Raw genomic sequence first — 20,813 nt, forward strand, 5'->3', positions numbered from 1 at the left:
AGTTAGAGCCCAAAGTAAGAGGGCTTAGTAGGTGTGTGTGTGTGTGTGTGTGTGTGTGTGCATGTGCATGGAGCACAGGTGAGCGCTCACCCTTCCGTGATTGAAGGAGGGGCTGGTCTGTTCTCCAGCAGCCCACGAGCCGGAGCCACTGCGTTCATCCAAACCTGGAACACAGGAACATGGGTGATCAGGGGGGACACCACACAGAGAGATGGAGGTGACCGCACTGGTCACGCCATGGGAATAGAATCACATCGCCACTGCCTTCAATGATGAGCCAATCAATGATGTGGGCAGTGAGAGCACCCCCCCCCAATTTAACAAACACCCGACAAGCAGCAATTCATCATCCAAATGAGGTTTATGACAGCTGCACACCAAAGTGACCTTTGACCCACACACCCAGCCAATCAGTCAGGGTCAAAGAGGCAGGACGTAACTGTCATTAACAGGACGTGGCACTAGCCGTCACATAATTAGGATCCATTCAGTGGCCAGAGAAAGACGAGGGGCGGGGGGGGGGGGGGGGGCAGTGTTCTGCTGCACTCCCTCTAAAAACTGCACAGTGGTTCATAACACTGCAATGTCAATATCACTGTCCCCCCATGTAGCTTCAGCACAAATAGACCAGTGGGAACAATAACACATAAGCCATACACAACCTTACACCAAATACCATATCACTTCACTGTAGTTTGTCTGCATACATTAATATGCCAAAAAAATTGCAGTTTGTCTTTATCTGTAGCAAATTCACTGAATTTAACAATTATATCAAACACATGCATTACATAAGCCCACAGGTAGTTTGTGGTCATTTTGGTTATTTATCTAAAGTACCAGTTAAAAAACTGGCGATCTGTGAGAGAGGAAGGGGAGCGAGGTGCAGTTCCACAGAGGGAGCCCAGGGGGCAGTGTGCTTCCCTGTTCTGAAACAGATCAGCTATGGTCAGAGTTCGGTCAGGAGCTAACAATCATCCTCAGCTGAAAGCCAAGCTACACTGCACAGTACAACAGCATGTACAGAAGTAACATGGTTCAGAAATAACATCAGACAGACTGGTCCACACCAGCGCAGGTGTAATTCTGCCACTGGCTCAGCCTGGTCAGATTAATGTCCTGCCAGGTCCACATGGAGGCTAAGTCATCACTATGCAGACAATGCTGACCTTTGACCTTTGCTTCTGAACTGTACAGGCCAACATGGAGCACAACTTAAGCTCCTTCTTGATATATACCACACACGTGCAGAACCACACAATCACACACAGGATGTTTTGTACTTTTGTGTGTACGTTGTGTGTGCCACATCAGCTATATTTTTCAGGCAGGATACATCACCTTATGTATACATTTGCAAGCATCCAAGGGACACACAAATGAATGATGTGCATCCAGAACGCACACGTGCTGAAGTGCTCATTTCTCCTGAAATGCACTAAAGCGGGAGAAGAATTTTAAAGCTCGCTGAAGCAGAAATCTCTAATAACCCCCCCCTCCCTGTCTCATGCATTAACACTGCCGCGCATCTCTGGAGAGAAGAGGCTTAATTGCATACTGATTTGCATAATTGTGCATATTAATGTGGGCGCCTTATGAATATTCATACTTTCTTTTGATTTTGTTGTCTAATTAAAAAAGGGAAAGGGGGGGAATTGTGGAGAGATCAGTGACTGTGGAGGGGGAGCGGGTGATGGGGGTGGGTAGCGGGTGATGGGGGTGGGTGGTGGGTGATGAGGGGAGCGGGTGATGGGGGTGAGTGGGTGATGGGGGTGGGTAGCGGGTGATGGGGGGAGCAGGTGATGGGGGTGGATGGCGGGCGATGGGGGGAGCAGGTGATGGGGGTGGATGGCGGGTGATGGGGGTGGATGGCGGGTGATGGGGGGAACAGGTGATGGGGGTGGGTGGCGGGTGATGAGGGTGATGGAGACCGACATGCGCACACAGCTCTGCGATGGCTAAGATCCACAGACGGCCCCGCACCACGACACACCGCGCCGGGCCCCCACTGGCCTCCCCGTGGCCCCGCAGGCCTCTGCACAGGTAGGGGGAGCACGCTCCGCTTGCACAGCAAAGGGGCTCCATGCCTGCTTCTGCACTTCCCAAACCTTCCGCTGTCAGTGCGCCAAGAGACCAAATCACAGGCACGCGCGTAGGAGCGATGGAGACAGACAGTCTGGCCAAACTCCAATGTGTGACCGGGCTCCGCCCCACCCCCCTCGACCCGCCCTACCCCCCGGAGCAGGGGCCGACGCCAGCAGCCTATAGCAGACAGGTAATCTGGGGGTCTAACAGCACAGAGCTAAATGATGGCGCACAAGAACCCTTCAAATGTCAATTTACGAGCGTCACCTGCTTGTGCGTTTGCACAGAAATGAGTCATTCTGTGCTTTCAGCACCACGCAGGCCGGCTCCCCTAAAATAGGAACACTCACAGGGGTGGTGCTGGGGGAGAGGCTGCAGGGGGAGTGCGCTGGCTATACGGGCTCTCTGCTGTCTCTGGGACAGGGTAACAGGGACTGGGAGGAGGGGCACAGTGCGGGTCACACCAGCGGCGTGAACAGAAACCTGCAGGCGGTGATGGCCCGGGACTGCGCATTCCTGCTGCTGGGGGGAGGGACTGTGTGGGCGGAGGGAGGCAAAGGTTACACACACACGCGCACAAACAGAGACGCACACACACACACACACACAGAGACACGCGCACACACACAGAGACACGCGCACACACACAGACGCACGCACACACACAGACGCACGCACACACACACACAGAGACGCATGCACACAGACACGCACACAAACAGAGACGCACACACACACACACAGACACACGCACACAGAGAAAGACACTCACAGACAGACATGGAGGTTTATAGAAAGAGGAAGAGAGAAACAAGAAAAATGATAGAAGGTGGGGACAATGAGTGGAAAAAGGGAAGTAGGAACACTCATATCAATGACTTCAGAATTCACCTATCCATTCTGACTTCCATCACTGATTCATAATCTCACAGCAAGGAAGGTTAAACCGTACACCATGTGGCCATTTTCCTCCTTTCAGTCATTTTGTTGTATTGGTGCAGAGGGGACCTTGAATGACCAGCCACCCAACACTTTTCTAAATAATGGCTGGAGAGACCGAGGATCCCTGTTCACAGTGTGTCCATCCGGCTGTCACAGCCAGGGAGCCTCCAGCGTGCTTCAGCAATTACTCAGGCTCCGTTCACACCGCGGTCAGAGCCGATCGGCGCAATTTACCACCGAAACAATGGGCTTCCTATCTCACGCAACAGCAGTCTAAATTTATCACTGGCTTTCCATCTCACCGGGAACCCCCCCCACCCACCCACCCGTCTCAGAACTACAGAAGTGACTGAATTTAATTACAGCTGTCCTGAGAAGCTTAGCGTCTCTCAAAACAAACCAGCCCCGCAGGGCAAGAGCCGGCGGAGCGGAGTGGGGAAAGGCGGGCAGGGGAGTCCTGGGTGAGCGCTCTCTCCCGCCGCGGATGGCAGGAGAGGGGTGGAGCGCCGGCGGAAGGCTCAGATTTCCATTAAGATTCCGCCAACGGACGAGAGGCTCCTCGTCCAGCCGACGCTGACCACGAGAAAACCCGCCTGGCCGTGACCTCCAACCGAGGAGATGGCGGTCGCTGGAGTGAACCGGCGCTTGCTGGGCTGAGGAAGGCTCATAAAAAAATAAACTCTCAGAATGTCAAAGCTCATTTCAACAAGCAGGTCCAACCCTGCTCAACCACTGGCCATGAGGCCAGTTTCCACTAAACCAATTACTATTAATCTAACCCTGAACCCAGGTTGCACCGACTACCACAGCTTTCTGTTAAATAAGCTCATACCACTAACTAGTGGAGCATCACCTGGTGCTGAAGTGCAGCTGGTTTCAGAAGCTTCTAAGCTTCAGAAGCATCAGAGCTCTTCCGGTCTGGCTTTACACATAAACATATGACATTACTACCCATATTTGCCATTTGCTCACCATTTTATGATGGAGGATGGTTGTACTTTGGTTACTCATGTTTATTAGAAACAAACACCAAAAGACTGTGGTAAATTACTCATACTGCCTGAATAGACCTGATCCACCTGTCACACACACGCGCGCACACACACACACACACGCGCGCACGCACACACACGCGCACACACAGCCACCACGCACCCCATCACCACTCAGCCAGCTGAAAAGCAGAGACCCACCGAAGCAGCGTGTACGCAGCGCAGTGCTGTTTCACAGGGTAATTCACTCCATCAGGCTGTACTCGCTGCGCTGCCGTTGCCGATCTGATGCACGCTTCCTGGCAGCGCGCTGCCTTCACACACGCCCTCCTGTTTAGCCCAGGAACAGCGCGGCTCCACCCCTCCCCTCAGGCTCTTTCCATCCAGGCAAAGACCGCTCACGTATACAGAACAAGAGCAGGGCTCGTATCATTGTGTGACATTCACATGTACTCTCACACATGCATGCACACATTTACATATGAATGCATGTGTACCTATACTTTTATATATCCACACACACACACACTCTGCCACTCACACACATATGCTTTTTAAAAGCATCCTCCCCATGCAATTTGGAGGTGTAATACACACCACCAGATACATAAATATACATACAGATATATAAATAGTAGAAACCATTACATGTCATCATAAGATGAAATACATTGATGTCATCATTAAAACATTGGAGCTCCAGGAGCCATGAATGTCTCTGAAAGCCTCCCATGATGAGACACGCTGCCCCCTCAGAACAGCCCATATTCAGCCAGTCAAAACAAACAACGCCTCACAGGAACCATCACCAGTACCGCACCAAAGCACACGCAAGGCCACACAGGGCCTCTCACTGGGTTCATGGAGTAGAAATGGCAGCACTTTATCTCTTCTTTCTCTTACCAGCCACTGTGCCACAGCCAAGCTGAGCTTCAAACCACCACAGTTATCCTTTTCAGTCACACTAACAAATACTTGGATATGTCAGAGGTAACTAGCAGAACAGATGAAACTTCACATTCACATTTTCAATTCCTTGAAAACACTTCAGCCTCTGAATTATGAATAGGGGGGGGTCAAACAACTTTATCCTTAGTACTGAACATTCCTTTGGAGCAGCGAGGGCTTACAGACGGCCCGTATTGGGGGTTTCCACATCAAATAATTCTCTCTGAATGTGAGGCGGGAACGGTTCCAACTGTGATATGGTTCTGTGATTAAAGACGGTCTTGTTCTCTTTTTTTTTGGACGAGTTACAAATGCCCCTGTCAATCAAAGACCTCCGCACCCGCCGGCAGACCGAGCGGCTAAATAACCGTCTGTCTGGGTTACCCATTGGCTGTTTTCAGGCAATAACTCAGCCAATCTGAACACGGAGCCAGGCCGAAACCCCCCCCCCTCTCTCCAGCGTGCGGGCTGTGCCCTGGGGCTGGCGCAGAGAGTTTGCGTCACGGCACGTTTCGGGCTGCGGGGCGGTGACTCACGCCAGACAGAGTCGCACACAGCGCACCGCGCCGCCTCGTTAAACGGCCCAGGTGGATAATCACACAGGAAGGAGCGCTGGAAAGGGCCAGTCAGCCAGAGTGAGTCACGAGCTACAGGGCACACAGACACATAAAGCGGGACAGACACGCACCTGCTTTGCGGAATTAGCGCCGAGGGTAAAGCACTCATTAGGATCTGCGTGTGCCAGCACTTTTTCTTTCCTTTTGTCTTTTTTCACCCTCTCCTCATGAGGAAGGTAAGACTGTGCAAAACCCTTTCAAACACTTGCCTGGCCTGAGCAGATCTCACAATGCCACATTCTACGGGTGCCCCATGTTTACTCTCGCCAAAGATGATCTGACGTATGTTATGACACATATCAGCGAGTTTCACTATGAGTGGCCCCACTGTGGTTAGATTATCTGGCTCTCATCTCTGTTCAAAATAAGCAGTGCAATCACAGCAATATTCTATAACTATACACTGATACATTAAAATTATTTTTGAGTGTTCAGTAGGGGAAAAATTGCTTGCTTTTTTTTTTTTTGCTTAACTTCCCTAAGAATAGAAACTCGATGCAAACTTCTCCCTTCCACTGCGTTTGAGCCCAGACCTCAGTTTAAAAATATCGTGCTGAATCTCAGTTTCGGATTTTCAGTAAATGAAAGCGTGTGACCGTAAGGTGAGGCCCAAGAGACCACGCAGTCACCTCTGTGTGGGCCAGAATTACACAAAACTCACCACTGCAGTGCCCCCCACAGACCCGCCCCCGCCCCCCGGCGCAAACCCGCTGCCCTCCCAGGCCTGCCCTCGTCTCCTGCATGTGGAAGAGTTTCTACACCCGTGCTGGATCCAGCGCTACGCGTGTGCGTACGGGCCTGTCAAAAGCGAACTCAGCCCTGCAGATTCCTCTGCCCAAATGCCTAAGGCTGAAGAAGGCCCTTACAGGGCTCCCAAAGCAAAGTTCGCCAGCGACGGTTAATGTTCCCTCAGGCGCACAGCCCTTTACGCCAGAGTCGCACAAGTCTCACTGCCGGGTGGCGGGTGAGTGTGGGCTGGTCTGCGATGATGCTGAAAGGACCAAGGTGTGAGAGCATGCTTCGGGGAGCAAATCCTTTACCGACTGTGGGAGTGGTGTAGAAGACTCATTAAAAATGACATCTAAACACTTACTCTGAATGCTGGGCAAACTGCCCATTAACGTGGAACAAGAGTAAGGAGATATCAAATGAAATGTTACTGCGGCACAAAAAAGCAAGTCAGCCAAAAGGCTTGGGCGCCAAAAGATGAAACTAAACACCCTGGACTCATGTCACGCACACCCAGCAGCTTCGCCAGTTGGGCTGTTGTGTTGGCCTCTGTCTGGGGTTTTAAGTGCTTATGGCTAGATTACCTGCAGGCTCCGCCCACTGAAGCCCCCTCCCGCTTTGACTTAGTGTCCACCCTGCCCCCCTCACACGATCCTAAAGTGCACCCTTCCATTCCAGCCTGGATGGGGCTTATGTATCCACATCCAACCGTCTTTCTGACACTTTCAGCGGCTCGTATTTCATAGGAAACTCATAGCGACGCAGTGTAACTGTACACTGGAAACTTGCCTCTCCTATCAGCAACACTGAAGTAGCAGCGTGCAAGGAGGGAACAGCAGGTGGTGTTTGGAGCAGAGGAGAATGGGTGGATCAGACACCATTTTCACATGGCCTGCAGTGGATGTTTGCATGGGGGGGGCTGCCTAACACTCTGCATGGTGTGAGGGGTCGGTGGTAGTTTGGAATGGCCATTTCCTGCAGCTCAGTGGGGGGGGGGGCATGTTTTGAATAGGAATGGGGGATGGGGAGCAGGGGGGTGCAATGAGAATGGCTCACTTTCAGATCACAGGAGGGCATGTGAGAGAACCAGGGCATACAGTTAAACAGGGTGCCGTCACACACAGGCTGGAGCATTCTGAAATGCAGCTGTTGCAAACAAGCCATTTCTTGGAAACGATACCAGCAACTTCACAGCACGTTTCGAGCTATCTAACAGAACACCCACATTTCCAGACAGAACATAAGACGTTTAATGACAAGAATAGGCCACTCAGCCCAGCTTGGCTCATTATTTTGTCTATAGTCTAGAGTGTATCTAGGACTGTGCCAAGCCTGGTCTTGAACTCCAAGCATCATTGTTTCCTCTACAAAGTCCATACAAGCTACTCCATACAACTCTCTGGTGCATACATTTCTAACTCTGAAGACTTTGAAGGTTGTACTGTTCTTACAACACTGCTGCATACAGCATTTAATTTCGCAGCAATTCTTTAAAACTTAGTCATCACATTACAGTCACCGAACCAGAAACTTAGAGGAACGGTAATTAACATACCCTAAATAAACATTGGATTTTAGCAGCAGACAAACGCACCAGAACCCATCAAATACACATTCCTCTTTGTACACATCCACATCCAGGGAGACTAAAAAGGCCTTCACAGCAAGACCGATACAGTGCATCGTCATAGATCCAGATCAAACAGATCAAACACACACTTGGTGTCATTCTCATCTTCTATCAAATCCATATTAGGGAGAGGAGGAAATCTCTCCTTGGCAGGTGCAGTCCACTCCTAGTATTCCCTCATTAACTGGGGAAACCCTGCTCTCATTATAAGCATGATATTTGGAAGTAAAGTTCAGCATGTACAGTGTGAATGTTGCTTGGGCCTACACCTTTTTCTGTTGCCCCTGTGCACAGAACACCATTTCAAATCAGGGCCAACATTAAGACATCAGCAACTAAAAGAGAAAAGGTATGGCTGGGGAAATATTTTTGCAGATCATTCCAAATCACAACCAAGCACAAAACTTAACAAAAAAGGTCAACTTGTACAAATATTGAGACAGTGTTTAAAAAAAAATCCACAGGTTGTTTCAGATGATCTTTCGTTTTGTGAAACCACCACTCCAAGCTAACTGAAGAGTGCGGAGCTGTCTGACCTGCAAGGCCCCCTGAAAGCACTTTTCCGGTGCAGCCGGTCATTAGCCTCACTGTTCCCACACCTGTCTGAAGGCTGGAACGGAGCCTCCAAAAATCTCCTCCCACCCCCACCTCCCAGGCCTCCCAGAGCAGCACCCGCAGCGGTGACATCATACAGACGCAGAGCATTCAAAGGCACCAAGCACAGCCAACCTCTCACTTTTTTTTTTTTTTTTTTTTTTAAAGTGTAACAAAGTGGGGGTAGTTCACAAACCTATGGATTACTGCTGCATGCAGGTGCTTGCCCACAAGAGTGTCTGTGTGTGTACGTGCTTGTGTGTGCGTGTGAGCCTGTGTGCATGCATGCGTCTCTGTCCATGCTACACTGCCTGCATATGCAAGTACAATCAAAGCCACCTCTGCCGGTAGCCACTAACCTCCACCTGAAATCACCCCCATCAGTTAGCTCACACACGCACCCTTTCATCTTCTTTCACCATGGCAACATGTAAATAACCACACAACTTAAAAAACAGGGGGTCCGCGAGTACAGACCACAAGAGGAACTTCAAATGGCTGAAAAAAGTGACCAGAATTTCAGACATCCCCTTTCTCACCACTGTGACCAGACAACTCTCAGTTTATGTAACAGTGTCAATGGCTGTAACGCATGTTAGATAACGTGTTATTTTTAAGAAGGCGCACGGCACATTCCAAGACACAATAAGAGGAACTGCCACTGAACGAAAAAGGCTGGTCTTACTCTGCTCTTCATCTAAAGGCCTTTAATTAAATAATTGTAAGTGGGAAGTGATACGGTACAATGCAACAGGAAGTTTGAGCATCCAGGGAGAGATGACGGGGACAACATGGCACGGGCGGCGGGATGTGGCTGGGTACTGAGCTCCGCAGCGCGCCGCAGTGATAAGGAACAGCGCTTATAACCGAAAGGTTACCGGTTCAATGAAAGAAGAAATGAATTTTGACCCAACTGCGTGAAAACTGAAACGTGTTGATAACCATACAGCTATGATATAACTGAGGGATTCTTTGATGTCCTAACTGTCACACTGCTAGCACTACACTGGCTACAACAACACTGGTTTCACTGAAATGGCTATCTTGCTACTACATCTGATTTTAGATAAGGTTACTTTCCCCAAACCCTATGATGGCTAGAGGGATACACACCCACAAATTATCTAACGCAGCTGCCTAGCCAACCATCGGCCATGCTATTCAAACTGGAAGTCTTGTGTGACAAGAAGCTACTGATAGTATCAGAGGTAGGACTGATACTGTTTTGTAAATATGATTCTCACAGCAGACGTTCACTTCAGTTGAAAATATGACACTGAAAATTCATCAATTATCCCCCTGATTTCTTTTCTATTTTTGACCTGTGAACCACACACAGACGAAATGTCAAATTATACATGTCATTTTCTTCTGGCTCTGACACTCAAACTCAACCCAATAAGTGTGTCTCTGGTTTAGATTCATGTGTAACCTCAACCTCCATCACCTCACTTCCTTCGACCACCATGTAAAGCTGTCTCAGTTGTCCCCTTAGTGACTCACACGCATCTATTTCAGCCTCTCAAAAGCCTGTTCTACAAGACGACTGTCCTAGAAGAGGCTGGCTCTAGAAGAGGAAAGTTCAGTCAAACATCAAATCCCATCGGAGGCGCCTACCTGTTCCTCCGAACTGGCCTAACGTCGTCGGGTTGTTCTTCCCATTCGCCACGGGGGGAGCAAACATCTGCAAGAGACAGAGAGAGAAACGCAGAAGGGGTCAGGGGAGAGGCACGGGTACTGATGCAAGGCCTCTACAAAACACGGAGCACACACACTGCCCATTGCCAAACAGTCAGAAGGTGGAGAAGCAGAGCAAAGGGCTGTAAGCATCAGGCAGATGTTCTCTCAGTGTGGCTGTGGTAACCGGGGCAGTGGAAGTAATGATGACAATGATGTGGCCCCACAGCACAGTGGTTAAGAGGAGCGGGGCTTAGAGCTCCCAGCTTCAATCCCCAGGCAGGACACTAACACCGTACCCTTCAGCAGTGCACATAACCTGAATTGAAAACACCGATAATATTTAGAATGTAAGCAATACAGGTTGACCTACATGTGCAAATAATGTGACCATAATTATTATAACACTACTAATACTTCCCTGTGACTAATGGCGAATTGTATAAACGTTGTGTGACTTGAACACTGCAAATGGAATGAAACGTCTCGCTAATCCAGTCATTATGATGTAAAGCTCTTTTCACAGTAGTGTTTTTCCTTACATTTTTAAAGGAGTGAAAGACCAGAGTGGACACATGGCAGGGCCTGTGAAGACGCCTTTCCACAATACAAGTTACACTGAAAGGCGATTCGACAGACAAATATGGGTTTGTATTGGCCTGGAATAAAAGCAACAGTGATGGCTTGTTCAAAGACAAGAATTTTCCAATGCAATACTTTAAGTAAAAGATCCTAACCACTTAACTAATTCAGGGGATATCCTGTAAGCTCAAACTCACTTCATTTCAAAAAAATAGATGGCTGCCAAACACATCACTCTAGACACAGGAGTGGAGAGGACAATACAAAAAGACAGCAAGAGGGATGAACGGCTTTGGCTCCCATTGTCCCGTGAGGCAAAGCTGATCTGGGATCAGTCTCAAATCAACTGATAGAGTGCAACATTTCACAAAGATGGGGTCCAGAGTTCTGAATTCCAAGAAAGAATCTTCAGCAACCTACAATTCCGAAACCTTGCATGAAGAAATATCACTTTTGTTTTGACTGCAGTGCTAGACTGTACTAGATTGGATCAGCACTTTAAGTAAAAAGGAAAGGGGAAAAAAAAAAAAAAAAAAAAAAACTATTTCCACCTTTAGCATGTGTGATTTTAACAGCTCATTATCAATACAATCCCTCACAGAAGGCTTCAAATAATGCTCACAAGCCAGTGTGATGGCGCCGGCAGAGAAAGGTTTTTCATGTGACACTAAGTGTCAACCTGGGAGTGAACATTTCACACATAAGACATTGGACATGCAAAAAGGCTGAACCATTTTTATTCAAGACTGCGACATTCAATTAAACAACAGCTGGTAAAAAGGCCTTTTGTGAAGGTACTTGCAGTTGTGTTCAATTAAAAAAAAAGCCTGGTTGTAAGATTCAACACCACACAAATACTGTTCATCACAGTACAGCTGACAAATTCGTAGTCTTTTCATCTGTCACTTGTATAGTATAGCAATGCAAACAGTATGTCATTAAATTAAACAAAGCTAGACTGATAATGCCCACTTAGAATCCAACAGAATCAGAGGTAGTTTTGATGACAATGATACATGGATTTTGAGCCTCTGAGAGGTGACATGACAAGTCTGTGATCCAGAACAGTCTGGGTATGGTGTGGGCACAATCACTCTGCCAGTGGGATGCCAGACATTACAGCATTTAAGGCCCACCATTCAACAGGCTTCATCTGTCTCCATTCCAGCCTTTTCAGGACCATGACTGAACGTTAACTGGATTCAATTAAACCATGAAGTGAATTAAATATGGCTCCTCCAGGGAAGGAGCAGAAGAGCCCTCCTCTATCAGGATGGAGCTGACTGAGGGCACAGAAAATCAGACAAGCCCATCCAGATGATATCAAGATCTACGCATCTGCTGTACACGTCATGCCCTGCATTCAAAATGTGCAGCATTAAAGTGAGCAAAAGGCCTATTTCTGTGGCTGGTGACGGGCATCTCGCTCCTTTGGTATCCAAGACCACACACCCCCTCTGAGATGAGCGTGGGGCACAAGATCATTCCGAAGACCGATGGCAACCACGCCAAGCGTATTCCGGTGCGTCGGATTTCACGGAGATTCAACGCTACTTTCATGGCTTCGACTGTAAAAATCGGTAAAACAATTCAGATCTTACTTCAGCATATGCCGCGGTAACATCTCACGAAAACACAGATGCGTTTCATCTTTAATGTAGGGGGTAAAGCAATACAGCAAAATTCTGTTGGAAGCAGCCTCCAAATATTAAATCTTGCTGCTGTCAGCACTTGTCCCCTCAGCAGAGTGATATAAACCACTGATATTGGGCCAGCTGTCACCGGCCAGCACAAGTGACTCACACATGGACGTGTGATGACACATCCTACGCTTTCGTCCTATTACGACGCTCCTCTGCGCGTTCTCAGTCAATATTTACTGCGCGGGCCATGAAGCAACTGGAAAAATTCTACAAGGACCAAGCAAGGCATCTTATAGCACGCTATACCAAAACTGCAGTTGCGGCTCTTTTGCGTCTAAATGCCCACGCCCATCTGAAATGAGCTTTCCCCTGTGTTAGGGCCGATAAGCTATGAAGAAGCACTGCACTGTAAACAGAAGGATGTGTGTGATGCATGTGGTATTCGCTCATGACTCTCCTACTGGGAATTGGGGAAAAGGGTGGGAAAATGATACCATTTGCAGGCTGTGCAGAGACTGTTATGGCTGCAATTTCATTCAAGACAACGAACAGGCCCATAAAACCCACGACTAAAATTCAACCTCCACAACAATTGAAACAGGCACATGGTTGTGTGCGGATGGGCAGCTGGAGGCATGGAGGCACTCTTCTGAGAACCTCAGACCACCCCCCCCCAATCTCTCACCCCCAGCCCCCTTGAACCTCCCAGCCCTGCCCGCCCCCCTGTCTTACCGCGCTGAAATCCAGGAGGTCGCTGAGTTCCTTGTCTGTTCCCACTGCAGCCATCCTTTCCTGCTGCATGTTCGTGCCACTGGGTCTCAGCCACTACAGCCCTACAGGAAAGACACACGGGGGGGGGGGGGGGGGACACTGACCATCACTGAAGCCACACTACCGTCTCACACACAGCACACAGGAGGGCCGCGTGCCGGCTCGGACAAACCAGGGTTTACACTGTCAATTAACAAACGTTCCCATCAGCCGCTTTTTAGCTATATCAAACAATCTTAGAACACTACAGGCATATGCAAGTCTTTTTCCTCTGTAGGGCAATAGCATTTTTGATTCTTTTTTTGTTTGTTTGTTTAGAGAACGTTAACATCTATTCCCCACTTTCTTACGCAATACAGGCTCACTGTTTTCATCAACTGCTAAACTCATGGTTGTGAGAGGAAAAAAGGCCCAAAAAGTCACGAACAAAATGCACTGAGTTTGACCAAATACAGGCCTTTGCTTTGCTGTTCCTGGCCTGTTCAAGCCAATACCGTGTTCAGCATTTGCTGTGATGAGCTACCTTTATGCATTGCCACATACTCTGATAGTGCAGGATTACATGAATGGTCCATAAAGCATGTGCATGGTCCACATAAGATCTGTTCAGGCAGACCATCACGGCTCCAAAAGCAGCGATTTTAATTCAAGCAGGTCAGTGTAACGCACTTACTGATTCTCACACTGCCATTACATTTGAGTCTGGGAAAAACATCTTAACAGTATTATGCCCGTTTCCTTTACAAATTTCCTCTTTCTAATAGGAGAGGGAAAAAAAACACACACACTTAAAATAGCAGCATTTGCATGAAGGAAAGTATCTCATTACACCTTCATTTGATATTTCCACTGGCGACTCGTTGCTATGGCTGCAGCAGCAACACACAGCCAATGGCAGCACACGGGCTGACAGAAGCAGGCGGGGTGGAGTTTTACAGATGGGCTCAGAACTCAAAACACTGCTGGATATGATGAGCAGACTTTAAATAATAAAATTCTATCATGAAGGATTAACAGACTTCTTTTTCCACAAAGAGCTGAGGCAACCACACCCAAGACAGAGCACTCATTTTGGAAGAACTCTATGTATTGTAAAATGCGGGAGCACAGGGTCACAACTGCTTTTAAACAAAAATTTAAAAACTGTTGATAAGATATCTAATATCAGATATCTTCACAGGGAGCAGAGGATATAATGTCTGAGCATGCAATCTGTTAGTCACACCTTGAGATGGCTTATTGAGTCATCTTCTGTCTGTACACAAACATCTACACGTTCACCACTCAGCTCCCTGTGTCTGTAGTCTAATTCCATTAGGCATCAGTCATGATGGAATTCATTCTATAAAACTGCACCAAATACTTCTGTACACCACACCCGTCTGCTTCTGACATTAGAGGGGGTAACAATGTGGTGTAGTGGTGAGGAGCAGAGCTTGTACCCCAGGCGTAGTCAAATTCCCAGGTGGGGACACTGCTTGGCACTTGACCCCAAACTGCCTCAGTAAATATCAGAATGTGTGAATGGATAACATGCACGAACTCAAAGCTGAAAGCTATGGGAAAAGCTGTTTTCAGGGCTGCTCACACCTGACCCTGACAATGAAGGCCTGTGGGCATTTCCCTGTACTCTAAACATCGAACCATGTGGTGGGGCTTCCCCACCCGGCAGACAGCTGGACTTACCACGGAGACCTGCAAAAGGGCCTCAGTGGTATGTTCAATCTAACCACAACGCGCTTCGTCCTAGACTACACTGAATTCCAGCAAGGGTTACATTTTTCCTCCCACACTTACACATCATTTTGAGACTAGCGGTCAGCGCAAACATCAACAACAGATTTTTTTTACGGCACAGACAACATGTCTGTGTGAATTTGTTGCTCAATATTAAGGTCAAACTGTTCCCCCGGCAGCCTGCAAGTGATCAAACGCAAACCCCCTCCTCCATGACCTGTTCCAGGCAACTTCAACCATGGGTTCAAGGGTGGAGCGGTGCTCCTCCAGCTCCTGCACACGCTCCTTCCAGGCTACATTACTCTTGAGGTTTTCCCCCCCAACACAGTGAGCCCAACAGCCATTCAGCCAACACACCCTCCAACACAGGGGAGCAGGGGGGCAGCACAATGCCCACTCCTCTCCAACTTTTAACACACACATTTGCGGACAATGAAAAATTGAGAAAACCTCTTCTTTGAGTGAGACTCCTATGTGACGAGAATAACAGCATTAATGGAAAGAAAGATCAATCTCTGTCGAATCCCCGCATTTCTCCCTCTTCAGCCATTCGCCGGCCCTCCGCAAGAAGTTTATGGTGGTGCGAAATCTCAGCGGGTTTAAAACATCCAGGCGTAGCCACAGCAGGTCCCTCCGTCAGGATTTACTGCTGACAAACAGCCACGCACATTAGCTCACATCTGGGCTCTGGAGCTTCGAGGAGAACACTGGGGGAAGGAGGAATTTGGGGGGGAGGAGGGGTGGCGGGGTGGTGGCGGTTAAAACCCAGATCTCTGAAATTGAGCTCAAGAACAACATCACCAGGCTCCTCCTTCCCACATTCCCCAGCTGGGCTGGCTGCCGCTGCTGTGACCGTGGGGGTATCTGCTTCAGGTGGCGGCGCAAAAAAGTCGCAGTACACGGTGTTTTTAGCACGTGGTCCATCTGGTCGAGCTCGCATTAGAAATCCGCAGCCGTCTTCATGCTCCGGAGGGTGATGTCAGGGTGCAAGGTTTTACCCCGCGCTGTTCACGAGCGCAGGCCGCAGCACCTGCGCGGTTTCACTCGAACGCGGTCTGCGCGCGAGGTGTGATATGGTTTCGGTCACAGAGACGCTGCTGACCGGAGACCCGGGGGGGGGGGGGGGGGGGGGGACTGAGTCCGAGTCCGAGTCGGGAGGCAGAGCTCGGCAGCCAGGAAGTAAAAGTCCATTTCATGCACAGTGGTTTCCTCCATTCACAGCCCGATGTTCGTGTCGCTGCGCCCTTTGTATTCCAGACACACGTGTGAACGCGACCCGCAACAGACAACAGCACGATTTCAAAGCGTTTCACTGATGCCGTGGCAATGCTTCAAGTGACAACAGCTGAGACACAAAGAAATGAACCATAACCAAAGTCTAAAACAAAGAATCAAATGATCCACTTTTTTTCTTACCCCTGCCAACAAACGTTTTAACAATTATGCAAGGCTGTGGGAGATCAGAATAATTAGCTCAACAAGGAAGTAAAACCATTAGCACAATTCTGTCGTTTTTATGCTCAGCGTAGCTAGCACCCTCCTGACATAAAACACCAACAGCTCTACCCAGCCATGCTTTCCAAGAGGCTCCTAGTGACAAATTTACAGCTGCAAGCGTTTCCTGTAATTGACCTCACAGCCAAGTCGGTTTGCAAGTGCGTTCGGCTTCGCTTTTGAAATGCTTCTAAGGTGATAAGCCCCGGGTGTCAGTGGCTGGCACTCCGACTTGTCATTACTCAATTAACAAACACCACCTTGACTGAACACCTTGAAAAATAACGGGGGCTAAATCTTGGCTAACTGCAGGCAGTTGTATACCCACTGTGTGCATGTATGTTTGTGTGTGTGTGTGTGTGTGTGTGTGTGTGTGTGTGTGTGTGTGTGTGTGTGTGTGTGTGTGTGTGTTGGTTTAGCATTATTGTGCTATGCAGCAGCACATGATCAGAACTATATAATCAGTGTGTATACATATATTACACTATCAATGTACATTCCTATCAGAAGACCCTCCGCTATACTGCAGTCAATCTCTTTCGGTAGTGTACCATACACTTTTTATTACAGCTCCCGCATTAACATCACTGCTTTTAGTAAACTTAAGTTCTGACCTGCAACCAAACAACAACAGGCCACAGTCCTCATTCTGCTTGGAGAGAATGCTGTGGATTTATGAATCTACATCCCTCTGTTCTTAGGCCTACCTGAACTGTAAATTGGCTTCCCAGGGCCCACTCCAAATGTTAGGCCATCGGAGGAGGGGAGAGACACCCATATTCAGACTCCACGGGGAATCTCGAGTCTTCTCCTGTCCTCTTATCACATCAACCTGTCTTTTGCTGTAGCTTTGATTATCTAGGTTTTAGAAACAGTATACCAGGAAAACATAACACACTATACCACTGTTCTTGTCATACGTAATCAAAGACTAATGCGTGCGGTTCAGCATGAACGCCGGCGGAGAACTTCTGGTATCGAGTAATTGTGTTTATCCCGGCGGCAGAATATCACAGCCTATGAAAGAGCAGCATCGTGGCAGACGCTTCGGTCGGCACGGTCACCGATAGGAGTGACACAAACGACGATGATTTTTACTTCTGTCCTACTTTTACCACAGCGCCCAGGCTGATTATGAGAATTACTACGATAATGCTTCTACGCGCAGTTACTTTTTCATTTGTTTAATCAGATCATTCTTTCTTTCTGGTTTGGGCCACCTCTGAAACTCTTTTATGTAACGCATATTTTACAACATGAAAGACACGTTTAAGCAATCGTCATCCACATTGTCCTGTCGTTTCACGCCTGGACGTATCCCCTGTGTAGCCAAAGTTAGACACTTTGTCTGTCCCGACGGCACAAAACAGGGCATAAAAAATACCTGGCATCTCCGATTCCTGTGAAGAGGAATGCTGTCCTCTTCACAGCTCTGCAATCTACAATGTCACCACGAGCAGCGTTTATTTATGGACATAAAATACCACGGTCTGACCGACAGTCGGACTCAACGATTTGGATTTGCTCAATCACTATTTCGGTCTTGGTACACGTATTAATGGATATGCGTGGATCGACATAAAACTGAGCAGTTTTCGTAAAAACAGATCAGAACAGGTTGCATCCATCGTGTAGGTACCATACGCTCATCTAACCCTGTTACACACGCTGAAGTAACGGTACGGATCCAGGTAGATACAACAACAGCAACAAAAACTCACACAAACTCCTTTCAAATAGGCAACATATCGAAATATATCCAGAAGATGCAAGCGTTCTGTAAAGAGCTATGCCCTTTAAATCAGATGTCGTAATAAACATACCGTTCCAGATGGAACCGTGCGACGGACAGAGTGTGACGGCGTATCTGTTGATCTTATTTAAATAATCAAGTCATGTTGACTCCTTTCAACCCCCACCCCCATAACCTCGGTCCATTTTTCCCCGTCTTGACCACCCCCACCTCTTCCTCCCCTCAAATTCCCCTTCAACGCTACATCCCGGCTTCCCTGGCAGAAACAATGTAAATATTCTTTGCTAACGAATTCGCCTTCGTCCAAAAAAAAAAAGAATACTCAGACTCAAAACGTAAAGGGAAAACTCCACGTCCATTCATAATTTCATACACGTGCAACATGTTTGTGACAGCAAATTTTAAATCGCCCCCGCGATCACATTAGCTTTAGGTATTTGTCACCGGAATAAAGCTAAATGAACGTTATGGGCCATTACCCATCGGCTACTTCGTACGCCTCACTTACACAAAGAGTGAGTCAGACGCTTCCTAAGTCCGCGGTGGGTAGATCAAACAATAACATAAAAGCACCGCTGCCCTTCCAGAACGTGCAAATACGACTCTATACGAATATGACAAACGCCAGAGAAGTTACTGCAGGGCCCATATCCTAAGTCCCCACATCTGTCGAATTTTATGGGGGTTGAGCGAGAAGGGGGGTGGGGGGCGAGGGGGCAGAAGGAATTTCCTGCCAAACGTGCAATAAACAAAATAAATTAATAACGTCTAGCGGACACTCCGCAACTCCGCGAGGGGAACTGCAGAGGCACCGAAGAGAACAATGATAATAACTTTGAGTTGTGCACTACACCCATTTTCACCCTTCACTGAAAAAGAAAACGGTTAGAGGGCAAGACACGTACCGAAAAAAGTGCACTTGTATATTTCCAAAGTCGTAGTTTTGCGCTTAACCGCCACCTCGGTGTCGATACTACATTTACACAAAGGGAATATAATAAGATGCAGGGTGACCAGAAACATGTTGAATAAACGTAGTTTGGTCAACTTCACAGTTGCTTTTAAACTTGTCAGTGTTCTCAAAAGTGAACAAAGGAGTCATTTCCCAAAAGGCGAGTGGGGAGACCACCTCAAACACACTCCACTCACTCGCCCAACAAAGTAGACAAAAACTCCAACATCACCCCTCTTTACCAAAACCCCAATGCCCCAAAACTTTTGTATTTTGCAAAAGTTCTAAAAGGCTTTCCAGAAAAGGATTCAGTAAACACAACGATAACAAAACCGCTCATTGTGCAAAAATAAGCGTGCGTATTTACCTTTTCAAATGCCTGGCATCCAACAGTAAAAAGATTGACTGTCCTATAGGAAAAACATAAAACTTCAAGAGAATTTCCCACCAGCGCTTCAAAAGCAGTGGATGACTGAACGACGGTCGTATCCTTTCTCCTTTACTCGTGATTCGTTAGACAATCCACGTCATTTAAACAATGTAGCCTCGCTGCATCCAAAAAACTCTACAAGTCTTCGGCGTCTCTTTTCGTTGCTACATTTAAAACCATTTCATCCTTCGAGTAGACATCTTAACAACCTCCACATTGTCAGCCCTAACTATATCCCTCCGCATGAAGTAAACGTTAACGCCAGCGGTGTCCGATTTCAAACGCCCAGCAAAAAAATCTTCGTTTTAACACACCTCTCTAAGAACCGAATTGCAACGGATAAGTTTAACACTTTAGCTATCGATGTCAATTTTGTCACGTTTAGGTCGATATTCTTTTAACTACCGGACCTTAGGTACTATGCCTGTTTGCGGAAGAAGACAGCAGAAAATAGAGGGGCAATATAACAGGAGCCGTGCGAGATGGAATGATAAGCCCTGAGGGGGAAAACCAATAATATGGCAAGCACGATTGACGAGCATATGTTTTAGCCAGTAGTAGATTGAAAGCGCACGATAGCCCCGCCTCTTCTCCCCGCTCGCTCTCTCTGTGTGCTTAGGGAGGTTAGTAGAAAGGGGGGGGGTTGTGATCGTATTAATATGGTGGTTAACGTTACCTTCTGCAGTGATATGTACACGCCGTGCAGTCTGGGATTGCAGTTATTAAAGCATCAAAAAATCTTACAATCCCTGTGATATTCCGTTCTATACAAAGTACACTGTCTTGTACATAGTACAAGGCCGCTGAAATATTTCCAGTTATGGAGATGGACAGTTGTGTAGCTATTGTTATTGAAGAGAGGAAAACAGTTCGCCACAAAATCGCGCATATACACAACCATAAAAGCCTTTGTCTGTCGTCTTCGATTTGTTTTAATTGTTAACTGTGTGTAGTTCGTTTTGTTCTTTAGCAAAAGTGTCGTCTCACACGTGCGCCGAAGGCCTCATATAATGAATCATTCTTTCACAGGCGACAAGGCCTTTCTCTCGCAATCCCAGAAACACGTTTGTCAGTTAAAGATAAAACACCGACCACCTTCATGACTTCCAGTTGCTAATAAAAGAGGGCCGTATCTTGAAACTAACGGCTGCAAACATCCACGTACCGTGATGGCCTTGAGTGGAAATACAGAAATAGGACTCAGCATTATTGTTAACGCACGATTCCCATACCGGTT

General features: G+C 47.7%; 1 protein-coding gene across 15 annotated transcripts in view; it reads right to left on the minus strand.

The window, feature by feature from the left end:
- LOC118795592 (transcription factor E2-alpha-like) overlaps nucleotides 1-20,007 on the minus strand; it is a 36,619-nt gene extending 16,612 nt beyond the window's left edge. For 13 of the 15 annotated variants that reach the window (XM_036554202.1, XM_036554200.1, XM_036554199.1 and 10 more), the window contains exons 1-4: nucleotides 19,514-20,007; nucleotides 13,172-13,272; nucleotides 10,155-10,221; nucleotides 91-164 (exon numbers count right to left, since the gene is read on the minus strand). In XM_036554202.1, the coding sequence (XP_036410095.1) occupies nucleotides 91-164; nucleotides 10,155-10,221; nucleotides 13,172-13,240 (210 nt within the window). In that variant the 5' untranslated portion in view covers nucleotides 13,241-13,272; nucleotides 19,514-20,007. Of the gene's footprint in view, nucleotides 1-90; nucleotides 165-10,154; nucleotides 10,222-13,171; nucleotides 13,273-18,264; nucleotides 18,359-19,513 lie in introns of those variants that run through there. The other 2 variants (XM_036554189.1, XM_036554197.1) reach the window with 2 other exon arrangements.
- Between the last annotated feature and the right edge of the window lie 806 nt (nucleotides 20,008-20,813).

The sequence above is a fragment of the Megalops cyprinoides genome, chromosome 20, assembly GCF_013368585.1.
Source record: "Megalops cyprinoides isolate fMegCyp1 chromosome 20, fMegCyp1.pri, whole genome shotgun sequence".
In the NCBI taxonomy this organism is placed as follows: domain Eukaryota; kingdom Metazoa; phylum Chordata; class Actinopteri; order Elopiformes; family Megalopidae; genus Megalops; species Megalops cyprinoides.